General features: G+C 34.5%; 8 protein-coding genes and 1 pseudogene across 9 annotated transcripts, besides 4 other annotated features; 5 read left to right on the top strand and 4 right to left on the bottom strand.

Annotated features, from left to right (window-relative positions):
* Window positions 1–11,019: part of a mobile genetic element that runs on past the window's edge.
* On the bottom strand, window positions 952–1,548 carry TVAGG3_1035370 (uncharacterized protein; the record flags this gene model as incomplete). Its single annotated transcript, XM_051255322.1, has 1 exon — window positions 952–1,548. A coding segment is annotated over one exon (597 nt), but the record flags the coding sequence as incomplete, so codon positions are not given.
* Window positions 1,724–2,274, bottom strand: TVAGG3_1035360 (annotated as a pseudogene). Its single transcript has one exon. A coding segment is annotated over exon 1 (551 nt).
* On the bottom strand, window positions 2,848–4,155 carry TVAGG3_1035350 (keratin-associated protein family; the record flags this gene model as incomplete). Its single annotated transcript, XM_051255321.1, has 1 exon — window positions 2,848–4,155. A coding segment is annotated over one exon (1,308 nt), but the record flags the coding sequence as incomplete, so codon positions are not given.
* On the top strand, window positions 6,111–6,602 carry TVAGG3_1035340 (uncharacterized protein; the record flags this gene model as incomplete). The annotated part of the gene is made up of 1 exon (XM_051255320.1): window positions 6,111–6,602. One exon carries the CDS (start codon window positions 6,111–6,113, stop codon window positions 6,600–6,602), a length of 492 nt encoding a protein of 163 aa, XP_051080894.1.
* Window positions 7,322–7,840, top strand: TVAGG3_1035330 (uncharacterized protein; the record flags this gene model as incomplete). Its single annotated transcript, XM_001301681.2, has 1 exon — window positions 7,322–7,840. The coding sequence occupies one exon, from the start codon at window positions 7,322–7,324 to the stop codon at window positions 7,838–7,840; it is 519 nt and encodes a 172-aa protein (XP_001301682.2).
* TVAGG3_1035320 (protein of unknown function, DUF4106 family) lies at window positions 7,837–8,691 on the bottom strand (the record flags this gene model as incomplete). The annotated part of the gene is made up of 1 exon (XM_051255319.1): window positions 7,837–8,691. One exon carries the CDS (start codon window positions 8,689–8,691, stop codon window positions 7,837–7,839), a length of 855 nt encoding a protein of 284 aa, XP_051080893.1.
* On the top strand, window positions 8,741–9,283 carry TVAGG3_1035310 (uncharacterized protein; the record flags this gene model as incomplete). The annotated part of the gene is made up of 1 exon (XM_051255318.1): window positions 8,741–9,283. A coding segment is annotated over one exon (543 nt), but the record flags the coding sequence as incomplete, so codon positions are not given.
* On the top strand, window positions 9,302–9,622 carry TVAGG3_1035300 (uncharacterized protein; the record flags this gene model as incomplete). Its single annotated transcript, XM_001301682.2, has 1 exon — window positions 9,302–9,622. The coding sequence occupies one exon, from the start codon at window positions 9,302–9,304 to the stop codon at window positions 9,620–9,622; it is 321 nt and encodes a 106-aa protein (XP_001301683.2).
* Window positions 10,354–11,019: a terminal%2Cinverted (terminal inverted repeat of Maverick-1C transposon ID:TVAGG3_1035290).
* Window positions 11,017–11,826: a mobile genetic element.
* Window positions 11,827–12,190: 364 nt separating this feature from the next.
* Window positions 12,191–13,028: a mobile genetic element.
* A 66-nt stretch (window positions 13,029–13,094) lies between these two features.
* On the top strand, window positions 13,095–14,181 carry TVAGG3_1035260 (UDP-glucose 4-epimerase family; the record flags this gene model as incomplete). Its single annotated transcript, XM_001580380.2, has 1 exon — window positions 13,103–14,125. The coding sequence occupies one exon, from the start codon at window positions 13,103–13,105 to the stop codon at window positions 14,123–14,125; it is 1,023 nt and encodes a 340-aa protein (XP_001580430.1).
* Between the last annotated feature and the right edge of the window lie 34 nt (window positions 14,182–14,215).

Genomic DNA, 14,215 nt, shown 5'->3' with positions numbered 1-14,215 from the left:
CTGACAGACCCTCAAAACTGTGTTGAAAGTTCTTTAAGCTTTAAGATTGAAGGTACGACGCATTTTGTCTTCACTTACGTATTGAAAGAATATGACCGTTATCATAACGAAGTGAATCAAACACTAATAAAATTTGTAGATAAAAAATTGGTTAACAATGAATATTTTAAACGTGAAGACCCAAACACTGCTGGAGATGATGAAGAATACAGACAAGTTATTGAAAAAAATAACGCAAGATTAGATGCAATAGAAAAGAAGTTTAATGAATGTCTTACAAACACGTATGAATATCTTATGCGGTGGGAAGCTAGATGGAAATAAATTTACGTCAAATATGCAATTTATAAAATCTTATGTCGACAGGCTACGTAGCACAGTGGTCTAAGGTGGTGTTATGGAGGGGTCAGGGTCTGTGGTTCGAACCGCGACAGCGCCGTATTTTCTTATTTTCTTTGTTTGTCTTGTTTGTCGTGAATAAAAAGTGTCATAAAAGTGCTCTATCTTCCACGGGAATAAATAAAAAATTTACTTTATTTCTTCTTTATTTCTTTGTTCCCGTGGAAGAAGGTTTTGCTGTTTTTCTCAGCCGAAATCAATGATTTTTTCATTTTTGGAATCCTTAGCGAATGGGGAATCTTTTCTCTCGTGGAAGCTTTGACCAAAAATATATTTCATTTTCAGCATTATTTTTTTGCATTTTGACACGAAGTGAAGATTTGCACTTCGTCAAAATGTGATGTCATGTTGTCATCATTTTTCAGAGATGTTAATTAACCGAGTGACACCTTCAGTTCTTCAAAATAATTAATTATTGAATAACCTAAAAACATTAACGTAAACATATATTTTTGGTCGTTTATGATAAAAATAAATGGTTCATTTTTACTCACAATATTTTTGTACAAAACGACCCCAAACTTTTAACTTCTTTTCTGCAGCTTCTAATGCTATCTTAGCGAGTTCATATTCTCTAAATTCTCTCTTTAAATCTTCTTGTTCCCATTGGTCTAGTTCGTATGAAGAATCTCTATAACCATAACATATCTCACATTCATGTTCTAATTGTTTTTCGCGCATTTTTCTAACTTCTTGTTCGAACAAAGGTTTAGCATTCTCTACTGTATCTTCGAGTTCTTCTTCATCTAACTTCTCATGAACTTTCTTGTCTATGGAATCCATAATTTTTCCAACTGCTATGCAATATTTTGGAGAAGTCCACATTGCTATATAGTTTATAAGTCTTGGGTCTACATACGTTCCTCTAACCTGTTTGATTTCATCAGGAATTCCTGCATGAATTTTGTATAAAAAGCAACCGCCGGAATTCAGACGGTTGCTATATTCTTCACAAAATGCCTTATAATACTCTTCCCAGGACTTATTTTCCAACAACTTTCTAAAGTCTTTCCTAAACTGCTGACACATATTTGTTGCATTAATGTAACCATCCTTGTCTCTACGTAAGACTTCAATACCGTTATAAGTGCCTTTTGTGAATGTTTCGCCATTAGATTTGTTAGTGAATGTTTTTGCTTCGACTGACATTACTGTCTTTACATACAAAATAAAAAAATAAATAAAAATAAAACTAACTTTATTTTTCTATCTTAAGGAAATTCATGAAAATTCATGAGGGTGAAAAAACAGGTGAGAAAACGGGTGAGATCTCACCTCTTCACCTAAATTATATTTTTGTCTGATTTACATCTAATGAAAAAGTTTAGAAGAATTTTCTTATTCTTTCTGGCATATTTTTGTCTTTCCAGTACTCCCGCTCTAATGGTCCCAGATGTGTTGGCTTCGACTCTCTCAAGTTCTTAGATGGTATAACATCTTCAACGCCTCCTTCATATCTTACTTTATAAGTGTCATCGTTTGTGTTATAGCCAAGTATTTCAATAACCACTCCTCGCTTTGCTTCGTCAATGGTTTCAGCAAGTTTGCCATTACTACTTTCGACTAATTTATGACGAGGATAAAACGCAATAGAGTCGTTGGCAGTTTTTATAAGATATCCATTACTTGCGTAGAGTCTACTATATAATAATTTCGACTTAACCTTAAACGTTTCTTTGTCAACGGTTTGTCGTCAAGAACTACACGAACTTTTGTACCAGGAATGAGGGTAAATTGTGTTGAATTTCTGATATTTTGTGTTTGGCTTCGTTTCTTTTGTATATACTTTTCTTCTTGTTGTTGTGTCATTGAATTTGGTGTATGTCCTGTTGTAGAATGTGTTGAGGAATTATATACTTCGAGAAAATGTTTCATTGTTTCTTCGGTAAAGTCTCGCTCTTGATTTAAATCTCTGAGCGTTCTTATGAAGCGATTAATGATACCGAGTATGTTATGGTTATGGTCTTCAGTAGTGTAGTGAGTTATGTTATGCTTAATGAGAAATCTGTGATTTCATTGCTGAGGTATGCACTGTCTTGGTCTGATGTTAAAGTACTTGGGCTATGTTCTGCTACAAACTTTTGTAAAACTCTTAACACTTCACGAGTTCCTTTATTCCTCATTGGATATGCATATGCTTTGCGAGTGTTAACATTTATGAAGATGAGGAATGGGTTATGTCCTCCTTTTCTGCTTTGAATGAGAGTGTCAAATTGGTATGCGTCAGGAGTGTTGGAGTAAATTGGTAAAAAGTAGTCGTAAGGGTTTATTTTTGTTTGATGTACAACATTTTTGTCAAAGAACCTTTTCACTTCAGCTCTGTTAGTAAATCCCCAACTCTTTGCAGCTTCATTGAACTTCTTAAATGACCTCCATGGATGTTGTTCGAATACTTCTTTCAAGCTCATTTATGTAAAGTTAAAGATTTTATTCAAGGCTCAAGCGCGTTCATTGAACTCTATACCATGCGAATACAGTCACAAATGGTGGCATATAATCTTCACCCGAGCCTGTTGGATTTGTTGTGAAAGTGTGTGAATGATTTCCTGCGGTTCCACAGAAAATACCTGCGCTTGAATCTACTGGGTCAGTTGTGATATCATATCTATCCATTCCCTGTCTATCCGAACCCGCTGCAAGATTTCTATAACCTCTTTTTGTTATTGAATGTGAATGATTACCTGTTGTGTTTGTAGTTCCTGTATGAGTGTGCGGTGGAAGGTTTGCTTCAGTAATTTTCTTCGAACCACCTGTTTCCTTTGAACTATTAGCACAATAGAGGAATTTATCTACAATCTGTTCCCACGTACCAAAACCTAAAACACTTGCCGGATTTGTTGAGTTCATTGACGTATATAAAGAACCAACAGGATATAATGTTTGAAGTATTTCAGTCTTTAATGTTTGAAGCTCTGTTTTGTCTGCTTTCTTATCTAACATTGTTGGTAGTTCATATGCTTCAAAGTTTCTGGCATGATCTTCGATATTCCTGCAACTGTTATCTAAATTGTTAAGAGTATCTTTTACGCTTGTACTTGGATTTTCTAATGGTGCATTTGAACCAAGGTCAAAGTTCAATATTATGTCGTCTGCTCTAACAGTAGTGAAGGATTTATGTGTATGGTTTTTGTCGGCTTTCTTATCTAACATTGCTGGTAGTTCGTATGCTTCAAAGTTTCTGGCATGATCTTCGATATTCCTGCAACTGTTATCTAAATTGTTTAGTGTATCTTTTACGCTTGTACTTGGATTCTCTAATGGTGCATTTGAACCAAGGGTATAGTTCAATATTATGTCGTCTGCTCTAACAGTAGTGAAGGATTTATGTGTATGGTTCTTGTCGGCTTTACTGTCTAATGTAGCTTGAAGTTCATTTATATCGGAGATGTTGTGTTTATGAGATTTCAAAACTTTGTTCATTGCTTCGAGTTCAACTTTGTCAGCTTTACTTTTAATAGCATCTTCAAACGTTATTTTTGACTTAACTCTCAAAGTAAATCTTGGTTCAACTAATACACCTTTAACAGAGAAAGTAGAGGCATAAATTTCACCGGTATAACCAAATGCTTCTGGTGCTTTAGCTACATCATACTGTACAGTACAGCTTATGTCATAACCTTTAGCACGAATGTATTTATATCTTCTTTCATTAACATTTTTTGTCTTCGCTTCATCACTTCGTGTTAAATATCCATGGTAGTCCGTTATAATCTGTTCGTCTGAAGTTATATAATGAACGTGGTTCTTGACTTTATCACTCAGAGCTAAAAGCTCATTTTTGTTTGCTTTTTCGGCTAATTTCTCATTAACATCATTCACTTCTAATTCAACTCTTCCGCCAGAACTCTTATTATCATTAATCTTTTTCATTAATTCGGTAATTACGTCATAAAGACTATATTCTGTTTTCGGTTTTGTAAATAATGAGTCAAAATTTCTTTTCATCATTACATCGCTGACATTAATGATATCACCAATTCCTTTTTCATTTATTCTCTTCATTAATTCTGCAATAATGACAAATATATAATCTGTTAATTTATTCTCTTCATCGAGGGTTATAGAATGTTTTGAAATTGAATCATTAACTCCTCTAAATAAATCAATAACTTCAGGATACACGTTTTTAATGTCTCGAATAACCCGACCAGTATCCTGTTGTTCATGTTCTTCGTTCCCGTCGTTACGTGGTTTTATATCTCTAACCATCATCAACGCAGCCATAACCGGAGGGTTTGTTGCTACCTGTTCGAAAATCTGACCGTTATGTATGGTATATCTAAATAATTTCTTTGTGTTTGTTAAAACATTTGAAACAAGTCTTTTAAAACCATCTACAAAATTTCCTGTTTCACCTAATGTTCTTGCAGCATTTACAAGCTCACCCATTCCCGCTTTTGACCCCAAAAACGTCCATATTGCATTTATTTCACTCCGTATTGTTGTCCATTCAGCAAAATTAATACCCGCATTCGCTAAGCTGAAAATGAAATTCAGTGGATCGAACTTAATTCCACCTTCTTTTTCAATTTCAACGAACTCACTAACATGAGATTTTAAATATTCTTTCGTTAAAATTGTTTTCCCCGATGTTATGTCATTAACGAAATTATCACCGTCAAAAGTTAACGAATTCAATTTCGTCGTTGATGCTTTTATTTCATACACCGCTTTATCGATAGTTTTTGGCTCACCTTCTTTAGAAGCATATGAAACATTAATGAATGAATTATATGTATTCATGAATGAATTAAAATCAATGATTTTCATTAATGACGCCTTTAATGATTCATTTACTGTCGAATCCCTTAAAGTAATTAATGAACTGTCATTTATGAAAGGTACACTGCAAACCGTCGAGTTTGGATCAAATGCTATAGTTGGTGCAGGATATTAATGATATAAGTCATTAAATCATTAAGTGACGTAAATAATGTTGTCGTTTTTGATTTAATTTCTTTAGCATCTGTTATATATGGTAATTTTATTTCTGTAGTTTCTGAATTAAAGATATTCGCTAAAATGTTTTGTAAACTGTTTTGAACAGCTGTGTAAACTGTTGAATTCGGAACTCTTACGATTTCACCATCCTTAATAAAAGGCATTGTACATGGCGTAGTGCTTGGGTCAAATCTTTCGGGATTATAATTCAACATATATTCTAACGCTTCATGAACAGACTTATATACTGTTGTGTCGTTCTTCATGACAACTTCACCATTTACAATGAATGGCATAGTGCATGGAGTTAAAATGGGGTCAAACTTTTCATAGTCCTTCCATGTTATGTATTTCTCGGTATTTCCATCACTGATAACAATATATTTGTCAGTAAGTGTGAGAGAGTATTGACCAAAATATAAACGTTTAGCTCTGTCAGCTTCATACGCATATGCAGCTATACTCATATTTTAATGAGAATAAAATGTTGTTCTATTTGCAAAGTACAGACCCAAACGAATACGGGACAGTAAAACTACAAACAAACTTAGGTCTACAGAATGAGCCACTTGCATTCAGAAATGGTTGACTTTAATACTATTGCTTCATTCGTTATAACTGACGAAACAGATTTCATGGAGCTTGAAATAGATGGAAAGAAGCACGAAATAAGATTTCACAATAATGTAGAATATAAGATGGAAACATTAGCTGGAGTGTTAAATGCTCTCATAAATACTACAATAAACAAGGATAACGGAGAAAACTTAATGAATGTTAAACTTATTGCAGGAGTTTTGAAGTTCAGTTATGCGAAAGAGTTTAAGATACCAAGAATGAGTCATAGAGTACAACTTCTTTTGGGAGCATACCATATGACATTTCCTTTGAAAAGTGTTGACAAAACGATTGAGATGAAATCTGTTCCATACGTATGTTATGGCAATTGTTTGTACATTGAGTCAAAAATAGCTAATGTCACAGGTATTTCAGGAGTTAATAGTAAAGGTTCAGTAGAATATAAATCCTTCTGTTATGAAGTAAATTCAATGTTCATTCCAAACGTTCCTGTCATAGCAACTCATTTAGGTAAATGGGTTCGCATTAGTCCTCATAATTTGAAAGACATGCAATTCAGACTTGTTGACTTTCAAGGAGAGCCTGTAGAACTGAAGGCACCAGTGCGAATGACTGTTGAAGTTGACTTTTTAGAAAATATTAAATGCAACAGCTTACAAGAGAACTCAGAGCTAAAAATATAAAGTATGAATGTTATGTATTAGGTCATGAACTTTGGTTGTTGCTGTTTGATGAAACAAATGAGTTAGTAATGTCAGTCAAGAGAACAGAAAAATATTGTGTTAGTGAAAACTGCACCAAGTCAATAAGATTAGGTTTGCATTATGAAGATGAGTTCGATACTGTTGAAGAAGTTTTGGATAGATATTACAAATTGCTTTAATTTACTAAAACATATTTCAAACAAAGCTTATAGTAAGTAGATAGTTTTGTATACTCGTTCGAATATTTATACTTAAACTCAACTCCTGGAGTACCTGGTGTTTCAATGATGCGGATGTTACCTATTTTCATGAATATTGGAGTTTGACCACAGCATTCGATTTCAGGGTCGAGATAGTCAATGACACATTGCTTTCCTGTTATTCGTGATATAATATTTTCAAGGTCCTCCTTTGTTAGAATTATTTGGTTCTTACTTATAAGATTTGTCAAAAGCTTCTTATCGTCTTTGAGTAAAATTGTTTGGTATAACTGAAGAAGGTAATGGTCTACGTTATCTGAAGGATTTGTTTGAACATTTGTGTAAGGGTTGTCGTTGGCTTCTCTTGAAAGAACTTGGTCCAGTGGTGGATACTCTAACTTAACATCTGATGTAGCGTTAGCGTTTGAAGTTGTGTTTAAATTCACCGACTTAAGATCTGGTTCTTTTTCTTTCAAACACTCCGAACTATAGTTCTTTATGACAATATTGTTTGTCGTTCGTGAGTCAACATTTGATGTTGGTTCAATTGGAACATTAACGGCACCAGCTAAGATGGATTTGCTTCTCATTTCATATAGAATAAAAACCTTTTATATGTATGAAATGAACAATATACTCGACAAGGGTTTGAATGTAAAGCTAACGAATGAAAATATTGTTGAATTCACTGAGACAGGAGCTGTGTATAAAGATGTAGAACTACTGAACAAAAGAGCAAAGGGAAGAAGCAGGAATATGAACAAAGGGTGGAAGCCTATAAAAATTTATGTCAATGATGGCTCAGGAGGTTCAAACATAAAGTATGCAGAAAGTTATAGAGTTTATGCTCTCAAAGGTGAAAAGCCTTCATTTAAGAACAGCTATTCTAACCCATATCCTCAAAAGCTAACGGATGGGGAAGTGGATGATATGAATGACAGCAAAAATATTAACAGAAATGGCGACAGAGATGCATGGAATTTGTTTACCATCAGTCAATTAAAGCATAAGATTTAAAACAATGTTGGTCGTTCCCATGGAATATTTTTGACTTTAATGGTATTAGTCATGATATGAATCTCAAGGTATGAACGAGGAGAGATGAGAGACTTATATGCTTCCCAAATTTCTTCAAAAGGTAATGTTATACCTGACTGTTTCCAAATGAGTTCAATATCATAACGTGAGAAACCTTGAAAGATAACGAAGTCAGTTATGAGACGTTTTATGTTTAAAGCAAGAAACCTCCATGTTTGCATAAGTATTGCTACAGTTAAATGGTAATGTCTGACTTTAGTAATGATGTTAGCTAATGGTGAGTCAGGCTTTGACACTAAACCTTTTCCGGCGAAGTCGTCACAAACGAGCAGAGTGTTTGAAGGATACTTTTTGAAGGGGTATTTTGAAAGTTTTGATAGAATGTAGTTTGTCAGTCGTTTCATATCGTAAACTCCTGAGTACTGACGTAAGTGGTGTTTGTCAATAATTCTTTCCATCTCTTCTGAAGTCTTTTGCATTCCTGACTGTATGAACTCTACAATAGCATAATATTTTCTCTTACGTCGAATGTAACGTTGAAGAAATTCAATGAGTTCGCTATCTGGAACTTTAACGACAGATGCTTGAACTTTACTCATGAATGTTTTCGCTGTTGAATCCATAGAGTCTGAAGTTGCTGATATAATGATTTGGTCATAGTAAGAGTCGTTTCCTAAACGCTCTGTTATGAGTATATGACGAATGAGGTTAAATGTCTTACCTGAACCCATCTTTCCACAATAGAAATACACACCATTTGAACAGAATTCATAATCTTTGCTGAAAGGAAGAATAAGAGAAGAGTTAAGTTTGTCTGTAGTTTCATTCATGTCTTCATCTACGTCATGTATTAAATGCTTCATTTTATCTCCATTAAAAATGCAAGTCAGAAATATTCAGAACATAGCACCGAGTCTAACTGACAAGAGTATAAAGATATACTATGAACACGTTATGATGAAACCAACCAAAATTCAAGAAAGTCAGTATACTTATGAATATCCAAGACACTGGGTAGAGTATGTAGGAGGTGAGAAAGCTATTGAAATAAGACAAGTTAGAAGTATTCCAGCAGGAAGGACAATATTATTGAAGAACTTTAATGTTTTGAGATATAATGATGAAACAAAGAAGCAAGATAGTTTTCCTGTTGCTGTGTATGTGAACTTAGATACAGGAGATGACATGAAAGTTTTTAATACAAAGCTTCAAACGGTAGTGAGAGAACAACTGACTGCGGAAGGACATCCATTACCTTCAGAAGTTACCATAGCATATAATTTTGAAACAAACTCAATAGATTTTAAAGTCGTCTCTGCAAAGAAGTCAGGTTTTACATTTAATGAAGCAGATGTATATTCGAATGAAAACTTCAAAGCTATTGCATGGTTAGATAATGACGATTGCTTTAAGAAAATATTTAAATTCAGTGACTCAAAGATGTCAATAGATGACCTTCGTGGAATGTTACCATCGACGTTTACAGTTGAAGGCTCAGCAGGATTGCTTACAAGATTGTCAATTGGTGGCGTTTGGTCTCGTGAGAACATTGTTATAAAATCCAGTATAAGTGAATTTGCTGAAGAATCTATATTATGTCTTTCAAACTACATGTATTCGCCACCGAAGCATTATAGTATAACAAACTTTGTCAGTAAGTTTAACATAAGACTTGTCGAACCTTCTTCAATGAAAGATGTTGTGCTACCTAAAGATGGAAAGGATGGACTCATTATTGAGATGATTTTAATTGCATATTAAATGAGCTTGTTCTTAAAGGTCGTTCATGATGAAATAACTGTTGTAGAAGATGTTAGCAATTGTTCAGACATTTTGAAGCGAATAGATGAGATAAGAAAGAAGTTAGATAGACCGCAAAGCGGTGAGGGTGAAGCCCGTGAGAATGTTTATGTTTCATTGACTTTCTCCAGTAACGAGAACTTTTATGAGATAATATTGAAGAGAGATGATTTTAATATGGGGTAAATGGTAGCTTGGGCAGCTTTAGGCGCAATGGGAACAAAAGCATTAGCATTTGGAGCAAAAGCACTTGGAGCTTATGACGCAGTAAATAAAATGAGTGGAGGAAGGGTTTCAAAGACATTAGATGCAAATAAAGGAAAGATTGGAGGCTGGGTTGCAAAGAAGTTAAGATTAAATAAAATAGGGCTCATAAATAAAGCATCCAATTTGGTTGCGACTGAGTCAGAAAATGCTTTAGGAAAGGACGATGAGTTTGCAAAACACGCAAAAGACTTTAATGACCAGATGAAAGGTGAAACAATGCATTTAAATAGAGTCGATGGAACTAAAGAAAATGTTTCTTCTCCACCAGCGGTTTATCCATACGGACCTTATGGAATGTATGGAAACCCTTATGAACGACCATTTGACCCATTGACTGGTGGAAGTAATTGGTATCATTATGGACGAAGAAGAAAGACAGTCAAGTTGGAGACAGACGTGAAGAAAGCAACTAAAAAGAAACCAAGGAAGAGAGTTATAAAGCAATGAATTCAACAGGGTAGAAATGAGGTTAGAAATCGGGTTAGAAATCGGGTTAGATCTCACCACTTCACCTAAATTTATTTTTGTGCTATGTTTTCATACGTGTGAGGGTGGTGAGATCATTTATTTTTTATTTTATTTTTTAAAATTATTTTTATTTTATTTGGATGTAATGACAGAACAAAAGCAACTCATACAAATCAAAACATATAACAAACATACATTTAAACATTTATTCTTCCTTCCTGAGCATAACATGTTCTTTCAAATACATCCGAGACCAGTTGACTTTTCATTGACTGTTTATAAAGATAGAAATAGTTATATCATTAAACCATACGATGACGAAGGTAAGTTATGTAAATTGTACGTTAAGAAGTTAGAGAAAGTTTATGGCTTCAAGTATGACTACAATAGGGTTAACACTGATGATGAAGATATTGAGGAAAATTTATGAGAACATTAGTGAAGTTGTTAGTGAGAACGATAGTGAGGTGAAATTGTTGGCGGCTTTGTAAATATTTAAGGTTAAGTTAGTTTTTGCGTTCATGTTGTAAAATATACGTTAATGGTTTTGTAAAGTGTCAAATTCACAAGTATTGGGTAAGGTGGAACGCAGTGCCACCATACCCAAGACTTGTATACTAACTATTATTGTACTCCCAAATAAAGGCAGGAATAGCCTGAATGCTTTGGCAGCGCTCCAATGTCGGCCAGAATCTCTCAATCTTCCCATTTTGGTAGGGAGAATGAGAGTCTGTATGCCGCCATTGGACGCCCCAAAGATCAAGTAGATCTTGAAAGGCGCCCCTATTTTCTGAACCGTTGTCGGTCCAGAAACAATAAGGGGCGCCAAATTCAATGAAGGCGGAAGCCGCAACGTTCGCTGCCGTCGCTGCCAGCATATCTGGTATTTGTATACACGCTAGGACTTTGCGGCTAAAATCGTCGATTATGCCATAAATATACTGGCCACGAACACCCCTAAAATAATGAACATCTGCGTGCCAGATAAGATTGGGTGAAAGCGCCCAATATCTTACTGCTGTTTCTGGCCCGGCATGCTCTAATCGCGTCTTGGTGAAATGATTTTCTTTGAAGTATCTGCGTACTTCTCTATAAGATACATCAATTTGTTGTAATTTCAAACGTTTCCATTGTTTTGTTTGACCACAGGGAAAGGCCCAGTGGTCATGTATCACAGCAAGAGCTTTGATTTGGTCGTAGGGATTGACCCTACGACCTTTCTTGCCTTTAGGCAATGGGATATTCTGTAAGCTAAATTGATTTTGTAAAAAAGATTTTGAAACATCTAAATATTTGAAATCATTTGATTGAAGGGTTGGGGCGATGGGAACATGGGTGCAAGCTTCTTCCCATGTCATTTTACCTTCTTCAATCTGATTGGAAATACCAATTAGGTAAATTCGATCGACATACCCTTTGTAAGGATTCATTCTAATGAAGTACGTTAACAATCAAAATATTCTATAAGTGTCTAATATGGAATTCAAAAGAATAAAGAAAATGGTAACGTAAATAAACGTATTATGAAATAATTTATAATTAAAATGAAAAAAAATAAAAAATAATAAGTAAAGTGACTGGAAATGAAAATTAAAATCAGTGTACAGTTTTATTTTTTTCTCGCTGTGAAACGTATTCGGTCATTTTTTTAAAAATTAATTTTTTGTTAGAGATAAGAGCTAAAACTCGGTAAACAACTTCTTTATGTCTAGAAAATTCTATCTTGCCTTTTATTTTTTTCTCGCTGTGAAACGTATTCGGTCATTTTTTTAAAAATTAATTTTTTGTTAGAGATAAGAGCTAAAACTCGGTAAACAACTTCTTTATGTCTAGAAAATTCTATCTTGCCTTTTATTTTTTTCTCGCTGTGAAACGTATTCGGTCATTTTTTTAAAAATTAATTTTTTGTTAGAGATAAGAGCTAAAACTCGGTAAACAACTTCTTTATGTCTAGAAAATTCTATCTTGCCTTTTATTTTTTTCTCGCTGTGAAACGTATTCGGTCATTTTTTTAAAAATTAATTTTTTGTTAGAGATAAGAGCTAAAACTTTGCAGACAACTCCCCCATGTCTAGCAAATTTAACATTCGTCTCCAATTTTTATATATTTGGTTTAGAATGTTCGAAAATGCGTAATATGGTCATTAATATTAATTGAAAAGAACCTTGAATTAATTCAATCTGATCTCACAAAATATTTTAAATTACAAACTTTGTAGTTTGAATAGATAATTAGTATTAAACTCAAATAACTAGTTTATTTTTGAATAAAAATTATTTGAATTTATTCAATTTTGTGAATTTTCCTTCAAAAATCAAGTTTAAATATCTTATTTGCCATATAATTATAAATACAATGAAACATATTCGAAATTGAAAAGAATGACTTTTTCTGTTCTTTCAATCATTCAATTTGAATTTTGCAATATTGGATTTCCCATTAAATAGCTATTAAAAACAACAAGCAATTTAACTTACATTCAAATTTATTTGTGTTATATTCAATCTTCTCAAAACTTATAATTTTCGGCTATAGCATGATTATATGCTATATAATATAATAAACCTATAATAGTATCATTCTTTCAATTATTTGAAGAGAAAACCGAAAAAATCTATTTTCGGTCTATAACAATGAAAAAGATGAATTGAACACCTATCTGGTCTCAATTTTAATTTCTTCAGAAAAAAGGATAATTTTTTTCAATGACAATCCTCATCACCGGCGGTGCAGGCTACATTGGAAGCCACACGTTAATTGAACTTTCCAAGGTTGGATATGACTTTGTTGTCTTCGACAACCTCAGCAACTCATGCGACGAATCATTGAAGAGAGTTTCAAAGCTCATCAACAAGGACGTCAAGTTCGTTAAGGGCGACATCAGAGACAGAGCTGCCTTAAAGGCCTGCTTCGAACAGTACAAGCCAGACTCAGTTATCCATTTCGCTGGCTTAAAGGCTGTCGGTGAATCTGTTGTCAAGCCAATCGAATACTACGACAACAACGTCAACGGAACACTCGTTCTTCTTGATGTTATGCGCGAATACAACTGCAAGAAGATCATCTTCTCAAGTTCCGCTACAGTTTACGGCAATCCAAATGCCCCACTTATCAAGGAAGATTTCCCAGTTGGTGGCACAACAAACCCATACGGCACATCCAAGTACTTCATCGAGAGAATTCTCCAAGACTGCTACGTTGCCGATAACAAGATGCAGATCGTTCTCCTTAGATACTTCAACCCAGTAGGTGCTCACGAGTCAGGCATGATTGGTGAAGACTCAAGCGGTATTCCAAACAATTTAATGCCATACATTTCCCAAGTCGCTGTCAGAAAGCGCCCACACTTAAACGTTTTCGGTAACGATTACCCAACACGCGATGGCACTGGTGTCAGAGATTACCTCCACGTTGTCGATCTTGCCATCGGCCACGTCAAGGCTTTGGATTACTTGAACGCTCATCCAGGCAGCAAACCACTCATCGTTAACCTTGGCACAGGCAATGGCTGCTCCGTCCTTGAACTCGTCCATGCCTTCGAAAAGGTTAATGGAATCGAAATCCCATACAAGATCGTCGACCGCAGACCAGGTGACCTTCCAACAGTCGTTGCTGACCCATCATACGCTAAGGAAGTCCTTGGATGGACTGCTACAAAGACAATCGAAGATATGGTTCGCGATTCATGGAACTGGCAGTCCCATAATCCAAACGGCTACAGAGCATAAAGGATCTATTTCATTAATATCTGTAACAAAAAGTAAAAGATTATTAACTATTCAAATATTTGTTTGTTTTTTTAATAATAAGTAATGTAA

This window comes from Trichomonas vaginalis, chromosome I (genome assembly GCF_026262505.1).
Source record: "Trichomonas vaginalis G3 chromosome I, whole genome shotgun sequence".
Classification (NCBI taxonomy): domain Eukaryota; phylum Parabasalia; order Trichomonadida; family Trichomonadidae; genus Trichomonas; species Trichomonas vaginalis.
Note: the sequence above shows the minus strand (reverse complement) of the source record. Positions and strands in the feature narration are given on the sequence as shown.